This window comes from Tupaia chinensis, unplaced genomic scaffold (genome assembly GCF_000334495.1).
Source record: "Tupaia chinensis unplaced genomic scaffold, TupChi_1.0 Scaffold144702_1, whole genome shotgun sequence".
Classification (NCBI taxonomy): domain Eukaryota; kingdom Metazoa; phylum Chordata; class Mammalia; order Scandentia; family Tupaiidae; genus Tupaia; species Tupaia belangeri.
The window spans coordinates 334,627-348,050 of NW_006204563.1; the positions used below are offsets into that span (position 1 = coordinate 334,627).

The 13,424-nt window shown below is 37.9% G+C and overlaps 1 protein-coding gene across 4 annotated transcripts in view; it reads right to left on the reverse strand.

The window, feature by feature from the left end:
• Positions 1-13,424, reverse strand: part of PIK3C2G (phosphatidylinositol-4-phosphate 3-kinase catalytic subunit type 2 gamma) — a 469,433-nt gene that overhangs the window by 332,300 nt on the left and 123,709 nt on the right. For all 4 annotated transcript variants that reach the window (XM_027767815.1, XM_006167334.3, XM_027767814.1 and 1 more), the window contains one exon: positions 4,131-4,253. In XM_027767815.1, coding sequence (XP_027623616.1) covers positions 4,131-4,253 — 123 coding nt within the window. The remainder of the gene's footprint in view (positions 1-4,130; positions 4,254-13,424) is intronic.

The window sequence follows — 13,424 nt, forward strand, 5'->3', positions numbered from 1 at the left end:
TATATATACACACACACACACACACACACACACACACATATATACACACACATATGTGATACTAGAAATGGAAACTTATTGATGATAACATACATAATTAAGCCACTATGCAGTGTATTGTGGATGGAAAACCCTTTTTGTATGCTGTGATGATGATTAGGGCATGAATGTACATTAATTAATTTTTTTAAAAAAGAAGTTTCAGGAAAAACATGCATATTTGATGACTGCAGTAAGCTATAGAGCCCCAACTAGGTGTTACTTTATAGTATGTTCATTCTACTCAGTAAGGTTTATGCCTAAAGTCAGACTAGTGTTCATGGATATGTATATATCAGCTGCACTTGCTATTGGAAATATTTAGATTAATTAAATTCATTAGCAAATCAATAAAACTGGGGGAAAAGGCATAGAAAGCAACCATGGATACCAGGGACAGTGTGGGTGGAGGGTGGGACATGACAGAAGGTGAGAGATAGGGAATCAAAGATAGCAAAAAGAAGCAAAATGTACAGGAAATAAGAAATGGAAAATTATTTCTTGATGATTACATGTATGTTGCTGTGCTTGATTGAGCCAATATACAGTGTATTCTGAATGGGAAATCTCATTTTGCATGCGTTAATGACATATAGTGATTGAATGTAAATAAATAAATTTAAATATAAAAAGAAAAAAGATAAGATGGAAAAACAATTTTAAATGTATGGATATAGATGTCAATGAGTAAATGAACTTTTAAAGTCTGCTCAAAATAAATAGGATCTTTTAAGAATGGTCTTTGAACTATTTTGCTCATAGATCAGTATTAAATAAATTCATAAGTGTCTTTTCTTATTTGTTATGTATAAGAATCATGTGTCTTATCAAAATGTGTGATAAACAAATATTTAGATATGTTATGAAATAACAAGTCACAAAGAAAAAGCACACAATATTTAGTTCTTGTAAGTACATAGGGAATGTAAAATGTAAATGTGAACTTTTCCCAAGTGTTGTAACTGTCCATAGCTTTTCTAGAAAATAAAAATTTCTCCAGGAAGGGTTCTTTTAGCTTCAGATATATTGAGAGCTTGAAATTTCTGAGAAAATTGTCATTCTGCGGTTTTAAGGAAGTTTCAGAAAACAAATGCTTTGAAATAAAGCTTTTTATATTTGCTACAGGGCACATTCGCTTGCCGGAGAGACAAAGACAGGGAGATAGAAATCACCCTCCACGGGGGATGGACATGCTGCAATCCCTTCTCCTCCATTCTTCTCCTGGGATCTTGGGCGTGCACGCACATATGCCTGGTGTGAGTTTTAAGCCGCCGGCTCTGGGACTCAAAGCATGATCAACTACATGGGAGTCCAGCAACGTAACTATTCTGCTATCTGCTGCCCCCTTATCTAGAAATACTTTAACATCATTTAAAGTGCTTCATCCCCCCAAATTATACTTTCTGGGCCTGATTGAGGTGGCATATATCAATATGCTGTACTCTGCAGTCTGGGACCACAAGTGAGGCCCAGGTTTGATTCCTGGTCCAATCTAAAGATTAGGTATGGTGGCTGCACCTGCACTGTGGTGAGGTAGGAAGGTTGAGGCAAGAGGATCGTGAACTTGAGGCTGGCCTAGGCAATGTACTGACATCCTGTCTTAAATAAATAAATAGGTAAGTTTTACTAATTCTTTGATCAGTTGTTTGTTTCTACCTATGCACCAGGAGCTGGACATAAAAGTTTAAAAACGGGGCCAGCAAGTGGCATGGTATTAAGGTACTGCACTCCCATATGACCAACCATAGGTCGAGGCCCAGACCAGGTGGCTTGCTTTCTCACTTTCCCTCTCTCTTTATCTCTTTCTGGTCAAATTAAAATAATAATAATAATAATAATAATAATAATAATAATAATAATAAAATAATTCTTTGAAAAAAACAGTTGAAAACAATCAGTAATCTTGACAGATGTGAAGACATGTGTCCACATTCCCACCCCTGGTCTCCTCCTCCAGTGTCTGTATTTGACCTGAGGCTGGCTATAATCAGTGGCATGAGATAATGGGACCTCATTGGGCATGCACATTTAAGCCTCCATCCTGGCGTCATGGGGGAGCTAAAAAACTACCATCAACACCATGCCTGATACCTCCAATAATAATGATGACTTTCATTCAAGCTGCTTAATACCTAGGACTTGTATTAACTTTATTTCTAATATTCACAAAACCCCTATAAGTTCTGTTTTATCCTTTTATTTTAGAGATAAGCTAATTTTCCAAAGGTCATCCATCTTGCAATCAAATTGAAGGGTGTTTGCATCACCCTTTGCATATGATCACATCAGATTTCCTACCTTTTTATAATTTGTGAGGACCACAAATTTTAATATTTATGCATGAAGGCATTTTGGCAACTACATAATTATTTAATTTCCTTCTATAATTGGAAAGTAAAAGAGTAGGTGTTTCCCCATTAGGGAAAATTGAGGAAAATAAATACAAATCTTTCTTAGACATTGCATTCTGAGATTTATGGCTTATACAATTTCACCTTTGATTTCTTAAATGCTTTGTGTTTTTAATCAATGTTTATCTTTAAAATATTTTACTGGTATACCTTCCTGACTTCTAAGAATCATTACTGTCACTGTTCATGAAATGTTAATAAGATATTTAAATTTCTGTAGTCATTTTACTCTCTCATCACACAAAATAAGTTCTGATGAGAATAAAACATAGAAAGTCCAACATAAATAAATTGAGTTTTCATAAAAACTTTCTTATTTGAAACAATAAGCAAGTAAGTATAATGATTTATAAATAATGATGTAACTCATATACTAAATCAATTCTTTGGAAATTTTAAGGCTGGCATATTCAAAGGTGATATAATCTCTGATGCTCTTTTCCATGTGGGCAAGGAATGAATGTATTTCTTCAGTCTCTTATGAAGTGTCACATATCATGGAATATGTATAGAGGCCTGAGTTCAGACCTTGTTTTTGCCACCTAGTAATCCTCTGTGCACAAGCTGAGTGTCGGATTTTTAATAAAGAAATAAACATTAAAATGCCAACCGGGGGACCACCAGGTGGTGTGGTGGTTGAGCTGCTGGATTCCCACGTGGCCAACTATGGTTTGAGTCCTAGATCTGGTTGCCTGCTTTCTCACTTTTTCTTTCTCTTTCTCTCTGTCTCTGTTTCTCTGGTAAGCGCACATGCCCTTGTAGCAAATTAAATAATTAATAGTAATAATAATAATAGTAAATAAAATTAAATAAATATTTTTAAATGCTAAACTGATGGCAATAGAAATAAAAAGATAAATTAATTAAAGTGATACTCATGTGAAACTGTTATATATTACAATACACTATCACATATTAGTTATTATTGTTACATTGTTTGGCTTTACCTAATCTACTACACTAATAACAAGATGAATGGATTTATTGTAACAGACTAATTTTGGGGGGTGTAATAATTAAAATTCATATTAGATTTCTGAGATCTCAAAGTCATGTAATGCCCATTGATTAAACCAGAAAATCATTACAGGATGTGGGATCTAGAGAACTTTACTCAGAAATAATAGCAGCAGTGTGCACTGAAAATTTAGCAAAAGATACACAAATATTGATCTTTTCTTTCCTACATATGTGATTTTTCTGTGCAGGCATGGACTTAACACCAGTGTAAACACTGGTACACATGAGAGCTGTAAGGGCCTGCCCAAACACTCGCATGTGAATATTCTATAAGTACGTTCATCCATTGCATTGGCTGGAAAGTCATGATGCATTTTGCATAGATAAATATGTCATGACTTTCCCAACAACCTGTAGGTAGGATGGTAGGATCAATTTCAATTTTACTTAGAAGTTTCAGGATAGTAATAAACTTCAGAAGTATAAGAAATTTCCTTTTAATTTAATTAAATCCACTTTGTATAATAGAATCAAGCTGCCATTACCCCCAAATGATTAAAATACATTCTGTATATGTGCACATATGCACACGCACACACACACACACACACACACACACACAGAGAGAGATACAGTTGTCAGTCAAGTCTTTCACACTCCTTAATTAATTATTGAATTAAGGTTTGAAATAATTGCTGTGTGATAAACGAATGTATTTACCTCTGCTTTTCTCTGAAGAATTAGATTTAGTCCACTTACTGCATCTGTGATTTGTTTGGTTTCCACGTACCCCAGCACACTGCATATTTTTTTAACTTCTTCAATAACATTACTCACGTTTTGCTGTAGATGAAAAGATTCACATATATACTGTTTATTAGAATCAAGAGGACACTTAAGTATCTTCAAACTATCTTTTTTCATAAAGAGGAAATGGAATAAAATGCGGTTGTTTGCCCCCATAAAAAAGAAAGCTCTCAAGCCTCTGGTTATCCTGTGACCAGAGCCATGATTTAGATTACATTGATACTCAATGTTAAGATTGATGTGGGAACCAGCAGTTAGCGTAATGGCTATGTCACTGGACTCCCACGTAGTTGAGCGCGGTTCGTGTCCTGGACCCGGTGGCTTAAAACTCACGCTGGGCGCGTGTGCGTGCGTGCCCAGGATCCCAAGAGGAGAATGGAGGAGAAGGGATTGCGGCGTGACCATCCCCCCTGGGGGGTGATTTCTCGCTTTCTGTCTCTCTGTCTCTCTCTGTCTGTCTGGCGAGCGCAGGCGCCCTATAGTGAAAAACCTCTCAAAAAAAAAAAAAGATTGATGTAATAGTAATTTATCTTCTTAACTAACTTACCAACTTAACATTACCTGAAATACAATGAGAAAGATGGGGCCATTCCTATAGCATAGTGGCAAAGGAAACTGGATCCCATGTGGCCAACTGTGGTTTGAGTCCTGCCTCTAGTAGCTTGAAAAATATTCCTGACACATGTGTATGTGTGCATGTGTGTGCATCCCAAATGCAAAAGGATGGAGATGCAGAAAAGAAGAAATTGCAATGTGATCATGCCCCATTGGAGACTACTTTTTTCTGTCTCTTGCTGTCTATCTCTGGTGAGTACATTACCCTCTGGCAATTAATAAAAAAATGGAGAGGCAGGGGAAAAGGGAGAAAGAGGAAGAAGGTGAGGAAGAAGAGAGGGACATAGCCTTGACAAATCTGTGGCTTATGTAAAACACTCTTAAGACATAGTGATGAAGGAAGACCCATGTAGAGTTTCAGAATGCATCTGTTTATGGAATCAATGTGCAGTTGAGCGCGGTTCGTGTCCTGGACCCGGTGGCTTAAAACTCACGCTGGGCGCGTGTGCGTGCGTGCCCAGGATCCCAAGAGGAGAATGGAGGAGAAGGGATTGCGGCGTGACCATCCCCCCTGGGGGGTGATTTCTCGCTTTCTGTCTCTCTGTCTCTCTCTGTCTGTCTGGCGAGCGCAGGCGCCCTATAGTGAAAAACCTCTCAAAAAAAAAAAAAGATTGATGTAATAGTAATTTATCTTCTTAACTAACTTACCAACTTAACATTACCTGAAATACAATGAGAAAGATGGGGCCATTCCTATAGCATAGTGGCAAAGGAAACTGGATCCCATGTGGCCAACTGTGGTTTGAGTCCTGCCTCTAGTAGCTTGAAAAATATTCCTGACACATGTGTATGTGTGCATGTGTGTGCATCCCAAATGCAAAAGGATGGAGATGCAGAAAAGAAGAAATTGCAATGTGATCATGCCCCATTGGAGACTACTTTTTTCTGTCTCTTGCTGTCTATCTCTGGTGAGTACATTACCCTCTGGCAATTAATAAAAAAATGGAGAGGCAGGGGAAAAGGGAGAAAGAGGAAGAAGGTGAGGAAGAAGAGAGGGACATAGCCTTGACAAATCTGTGGCTTATGTAAAACACTCTTAAGACATAGTGATGAAGGAAGACCCATGTAGAGTTTCAGAATGCATCTGTTTATGGAATCAATGTGCAGGAGGAGGGCAACCTTATTAAAAATCAGATTCCTGGGGCCTGTAGATGCTGTATCAGTTATGTCATTGGACTCCTACACAGCTGACTGTAGTTCGAGTCCCAGATCCAGTGGCTTAAAACTCACACTGGTCATTGGGGTCAGCAGGTGGCATGGTGGTTAAGGTGCTGGACATGGCCAGCCATGGGTCGAGGTCTTGACCTGGTGGCTTGCTTTCTCACTTTCCTTCTCTCTGTGTGTCTTTCTCTGGTCAAGTTAAGATAAATGAATGAATAAATAAAAAAATAATTAAATGAATTATTAGAAAAACAAAACAAAACAAAACAAAGCAAAAAACTTCACACTGGGCATATATATGTGCATGATAAAGATCACAGGAAAAGAATGGAGAAGGGATTGCAGCGTGACTAGCCCTCTGGGTGGTGATTTCTCACTTTCCCTATCGCTGTCTCTGTCTCTCTCTCTCTGGTGAGTGCATGTTCCTTAAGGCAAAAACGTCTTAAAAAAATCAGATTTCCAAGGTTCAGAACAAACTTGGGGCAATAAATTATGGTGTTGAAGTGTCATTGAAGCAATTGACATTTCCAACTAAATCATTAATGACAAATATAATCTATGGTAATAAAAAGTTCTTTAAATTAAAATTACTGGGGCCAGCAGGTGGCCTGGTGGTTAAGGTGCTAGACTCTCACATAGCCAGCTGTGGTTCTAGTCCCAGATCTGACGAATTGAAAATCATGCCAAGTATATGTGCATGCATACCTAAAATCCCAAGCAGAGTCTAGAGGAGAAGGATATGTGATGTGGCCATCCCCCTGGGTGGGTGATTTCTCACTTTCTCTATCACCGTCTCTCTCAGGTGAGCACGAGTGCCCTATAGCAAAAACCTTCAAAATAAAAAAAAGAAGAAATCAAAATTTTGGGCTGAACTTAAGATATATACAAATTTTATGATCACTGTTCTAAAAGCTTGTCATTAGTCTCTATATATGAGCTTTGCACATGTTTTTAAATAAATCTTTATTTCTAAAATTCTGTTTTATTTAAAATTTTTTCCATATGTTGCCATTCAATATGCCAAGAAAACTCTTTATTCCTTAATTTCACTCTACGACATGTTTATGTATCTTGACTATATCATTAATGATGGTGGTTTTCAAACCAGTATTGTAGTCTTTGCAATGGAGGATTAGAACAGTTTATTCCAGCAGGAGATGGAAACTATTTTTCCTTTTCTTTACACAAAGATATAGATTCACAGCACACAAAGATTTTAAGTGTATTTATTCTAGAATATTTTCTTAACAAAACATATAAAGACATATTGTGAATGTTTTATTAAAGGGATTCTACTTTGCCTTTTTTTTTTGAAAATTGTTACCTTTTAATATATTGTCAGTAACTTTATTACGTGATGTTGTAAATACTGAAAGCTCTTTTTATTTTAATAAATAAACTTAAAAAATCTGGACAGAATAGCTAATAATATTATGAAAAACAAAACAGAGATTCTAAAAATATCAATGGACTTAATTCAATGAGTTAAAAGGAAGAAGATGCTGGGCCAGCAGATGGCATAATATTTATGTCACTGGACTAATCACTGTATAGCATTATAATTTATAAAGTGAATTTTCCCAGTAAAAATAACTGTACAGTAATCCAGTGAAAGATATTATTATACACATTATCATCAACAGATAATTTTCCACTTTTGTGTTGCTTAAGTGTTCTGATTCTTTCTTTTTCCCCTTGGTTCCTTTCCTTCACCCTTCCCCATTTCCTACCCTCTTCCCACACTGTCTCTAGTATTTGCAATTGTTCTCTAGACTTTTAAATCTTCCAATCTTCCAGTTTTGCCATAAAGTGTGGGAATGTCAGTTTATAAGAGATATCAGCCATGGTACATGCACAGGTAGCTAATAAAATGGAAATTAAGAAGTCATTAAAACTAGGAGAGGCCAGGGGACCAGCAGTTAGCAAAATGGCTATGTCGCTGGACTCCCATGTAGTCAACCGTGGTTCGAGTCCCGGACCCAGTGGCTTAAACTCACGCGGGGTGCGTGTGTGTGTGTGCCCAAGATCCCAAAAGGAGAATGGAAGAGAAGGGACTGCGGTGTGGCCATCCCCCCCGGGGGGGGTGTGTGTGATTTCTTGCTTTCTGTTTCTATGTCTCTCTCTGTCTGTCTGGCGAGCATACATGCCCTAGAGCGAAAACCTCTAAACAAAACAAAACAAAGAAAACTAGCAGAGGCCCATGTACACTGGTACATGTGTTTGGGAGCTGCTATACCAGGCTGGGGCTGTGGGAGGCCTGGATTTGGTTCTCAGATCAGCTCAAATAGGCCAGGCATGGTGGCATGTGCCTGTAAGTCTAGCTAACCAGGAGGCTGGGCAGGAGCATTGTGACATGGAAAGTTCCTGTGAGAAATAGCAACCTCTTTATCTGTATTTCTCTTTCTCACATCTCAAAGCAAACAAACAACAAAAAAAACTATGAGAGAGGTAGTTTAGGTGCTTTGTTTATTTTTTCCCTCATATAGTCTAGGTAGATATGTGAGTTATGTGACTTTGTGGAAATTCATAAATATTACTAATTAAAATGCAAATGCTAGGTTGACTCGGGTCACTAGGTAGCTGGTAGCTAATTTCCTCAATCGAGGGCTCCAATTCTGCAATACTTCTTATCTGATCTATTTATCTCATTTAAACCTCACAAAACTTCAGAAAGATAAATATTACATTCGGTAGATTCCTGAGTCACTAAGATTGCTAGTATATATTAACTGGAATATTGCAGTTATAAAATTAGTTTAGTGATTAACTGAATGTGAGACCCAACAGAAAGGTTTCCTTTAAGATGATTCCAAAATTTGTCATTTGGAAAACCAAGAATATAGGGTGCCATTAATTATGGAAGAAATATAGGAAAAATGGAAAGATAGTCAGAAACACTGTGATGCCTATATTTTCTGATGTATATATCTCAGTCTTAGGGGAAATGAATAGGTTTCTAGCCCTAACAACTGTTGGGTAGAAAAAATATAGACACCACATACACACACTTATATAAACACTGGATAAATTATGAGAAAAAAATGTAAATGCATAGCTTAGCTCCAAACAAAGATAGGATAAATCTTTGGGAGACAGAAATTTAGAGGGCACTTTAAACCTGAGTAGTAGCTACGCTATTGATGTTGTAATGTCCTGTGGAAAATGTAAAACTAGATTAGATACTCAGACTTAGGGATTGGCTTTCATCACTCACTTTGGGACAAGTGCTGAAATCTTGGCCTAAACCAGTTGGTGGCAGTAGGAGAAGGGGTGAAAGTAGAGCTAAGGTCCCTGAATAAACACAGATACTGGAGAGAATGCCATCTGCAAAGTTTGGGAGAAGGAAAACTATGCCTATTGACCAGGAGAATTTGTGACAAAGCCTCTCTGTGTGCAGAATCCTTGAGTGGGAAAACATGATTACTTGAGAAACTGAAACTTTAATCTGTGTCATATGAAGGGTATTTTTATTACTTATAGATGGAATTTACGTTTAAAATTGTATGAGGTTCTTGTGACTATTTTGGACCGACGTGGAAGCAAATTTAATCATGATGGGAGACTAAAGTAGTATGCATTTAAATAGCCATGTGGTAACCTACTGTTTTCTAGATTTCTTATAAACTTGAACGAGTTTTTCTTTATATATACCTATTGAAAATTATCAAATTCAACTAAAGGATTTGGAGACAAATTGTGAATTTAGAATCCTTTTATTCCAGGTTCAGTAGCTAGTGCTATTATAAATTGCTTACTTAATGATTAAAAATAGTTTGGGGAGTTACAAATTGTTTAATCTATAGAACCCAGGTGGCCCTAGAATGATTGAAACAGCCAGATAATTTCCAGAAACTATAACTTCCTGATTCTAGTAGAGATGCAGTAACAGGTGACCAAGTAAAATGAGTGACAAAAACGACAGCCCCTCCAAAGAGAGAGAGCACAAGAAGCATGTAACCTGTGGCAGATCACAGAACGGTGGCTGCCCTTCAAAGGGAGGAGCAGGGATCAGCTAAAATTTCAACACATTACAAAAAGCAAAGTGGGAGTTCCCAGGTCAGTTTGGAACATCAGTGAGTCCAAAACACGAGGGGAGTTTACGATCACTTTGAAGCTCTTTTCCATGAACACCTACCAGTTTTTCAGGGACAATATTGAAGACAGTGCAGGAAACTGAAGGCCTGTGTAGTGCAGCAGGGATGTAGGGGACAGGAGCAAGTTCTCTCCTAAGAAGAGAAAGCCTTAGATTGTTAGAGAACGGGAAGGAGAACCTCTGCTGTCCTGCGTCCAGGCAAAACTCTTTTACTTCTTATGGGGGGTGGGAGTGCAAACAAAATGGTCTGTTTCTAGGGGAAAGGTGAGACATAGTTGAGGCTTCTTGGCTGATGAGGGTTTGCTTCTGGGGAAGGATCAGTGAGCCTGTCTTGGGTCCAAAATTTTACATGGATACAAACCAGAGGTTAGGTACCACTGGGAGGAGAAGTGGTGGATACTTCCTTGCACACGAATTACTGCAGATATAAGAATAAGTGTCATCAGAGGAGGGGTGGGGATGCTCAGATTTCCAGTCCTGAAGTTCAGCTATATACAGACTACCTAATGCAGTGGTTGGATCATTACAACTCAGAACTCCCTTGACTCTACCTCAGAAATGAGGCTACTATTTAGTAATGGAGAAGAGCAGAGTGAGTCCTCCTGGGAGAGGGACAGATATATTGAGAGGGACCCTTTCTGTGACACAGACAAGTAGGATCTGTTGAAAGTTGAGGGGGAAACAAGAATACCAAGAAAAATTCCATAGTAACACAAGTTCCACTGTAAGTACAGGTAATGAAGCTAACAGCTAGGAGAATTTGAAGCCTGTAGTGTCCTGATAATAATGATAGCAGGAACAAAACACAAAGCGAGGTCAAATCTTATTATTTTTTTTTTTGAGAGAGATTTTCGCTATAGGGCGCGTGCGCTTGCCAGACAGACTGAGAGAGACAGAGAGACAGAAAGCGAGAAATCACCCCCGGGGGGGATGGTCACGCCACAATCCCTTCTCCTCCATTCTCCTCTCGGGATCTTGGGCACGCGCGCACACGTGCCCAGCGTGAGTTTTAAGTCACCGGGTCCGGGACACGAACCGCGGTCGACTATGTGGGAATCCAGTGACATAGCCATTACACTAACTGCTGGTTCCCATCAAATCTTGACTTGATTGTATCAGTACAAGATTGTACTGATAGAGTAATAGAAGAAGGACACTGGCCGATTCCAGGTGTGGATACAGTTTAACTTGGATTGTGAACAGATAAAGCAATTAACAAAAGCAGACTAAGAAATGACCCAAATGTTAAAACTATCAGACAGAAACTTCAAAATAACTATTATTAATATGTCAAAGGATTAAATGGAAATGTGGACAACATGCATGGGGGATTTTAGCAAAGAGATAGAACCTATACAAAAAGCCAAATAGAAATGATATAATACCTACAAGATTAGATAGCAAGAATTTATCAATGGATTAACCATCAGATTGGACATAGCTAAGGAAAGTAGCAACTATAGGGCGCGTGCGCTTGCCAGACAGACTGAGAGAGACAGAGAGACAGAAAGCGAGAAATCACCCCCGGGGGGGATGGTCACGCCACAATCCCTTCTCCTCCATTCTCCTCTCGGGATCTTGGGCACGCGCGCACACGTGCCCAGCGTGAGTTTTAAGTCACCGGGTCCGGGACACGAACCGCGGTCGACTATGTGGGAATCCAGTGACATAGCCATTACACTAACTGCTGGTTCCCATCAAATCTTGACTTGATTGTATCAGTACAAGATTGTACTGATAGAGTAATAGAAGAAGGACACTGGCCGATTCCAGGTGTGGATACAGTTTAACTTGGATTGTGAACAGATAAAGCAATTAACAAAAGCAGACTAAGAAATGACCCAAATGTTAAAACTATCAGACAGAAACTTCAAAATAACTATTATTAATATGTCAAAGGATTAAATGGAAATGTGGACAACATGCATGGGGGATTTTAGCAAAGAGATAGAACCTATACAAAAAGCCAAATAGAAATGATATAATACCTACAAGATTAGATAGCAAGAATTTATCAATGGATTAACCATCAGATTGGACATAGCTAAGGAAAGTAGCAATGAAATTGATGCTAGATCAAGAAAATTTTCCTAAATAAAATATAAAGAAAAAAATAAAAGAAGTCAGGAGAGAAACCAGAACAAACATCTATACATAACTGGAACTGTATATAGATAAAAATGGAGCAGAACAACCCTCGAAGAAATAATGGTAACATACAAATTTGTGGAATGTTAATAAAATTTAGGAAAAAACCTATGACTTCAAAATCTAAAACATTGAATAATTCTATGTCAATTAAAGAAAATGAATTTATAATTAAAGTTCTCGGCACAAAGAAAATGGTAGGACAGTTTCATTAGTAAATAAAATCATTTAAGGAAAAAGAAGAAAAAATGAAAACCAATCATACTGAATTTTTTTCACAGTATAGAGAAAGAGATCGTACTTCCTAAGTTTTTTCTGAGGCCCAAAGTACTTCAACACTGAACAACATTACAACAAAAATCAAACTATACACTGATATTCCTCCTAAAAGTAGATGCAAATATCCTTAAATATCCAATTAAGATATTACTTCATTGAAGTTACAAACAAATTGAAAGGATTATAAACCCTTCTTAAGGGTGATTTTTTTTGAGAAATTTTTGCTATAGTGCATGTGCGCTCATCAGAAAGATGGAAAGAGACAGAGAGACAGAAAGCGAGAAATCACACCCCCTCCCCCCAAGAGATGATGGCCACGCCACAATCCCTGCTCCTTCATTCTCCTCTCGGGATCTTGGGCACACATGCATACGCGCCCGGTGTGAGTTTAAGCCACAATGTCTAGGACTTGAACCGTGGTTGACTACATGGGAGTCCAGCGACATAGCCATTGCTCCAACTGCTGGTCCCTAGGGTAGTTTAGCTCAGCAATGCAAAAATATGTTTTAAATTTGAAAAGAGTAAAAGAAACATCATATGTGCATACATATAGGTGCAGAAAAATCATTTGACAATTCAAGATATAAGCTCTTAGCAAACTAGAGATAGAAGAAAACTCCTTCAATCTAGTAAAAGTCTACTGACATAATACTATAACTATTACCGCCAAATATCTTCACACTTCATGGTAAAAGACTTGAACTTTCTCTCTGAGATTAACAAGAAGATGAGAATTCTTTGTGTATCTTCTACTAAAATTCTATTGCAGATTGTGGCAAATTTAAGATAATAAGGTGTTTAACAGATATAAAAGACTGAGGGACCAACAGGTGGCATGGTGTGTTAAGGTACTAGATTCCCACATTGTCGACCATAATTCAAATCCTTGACCTAGAGCATGTGTATGAAGG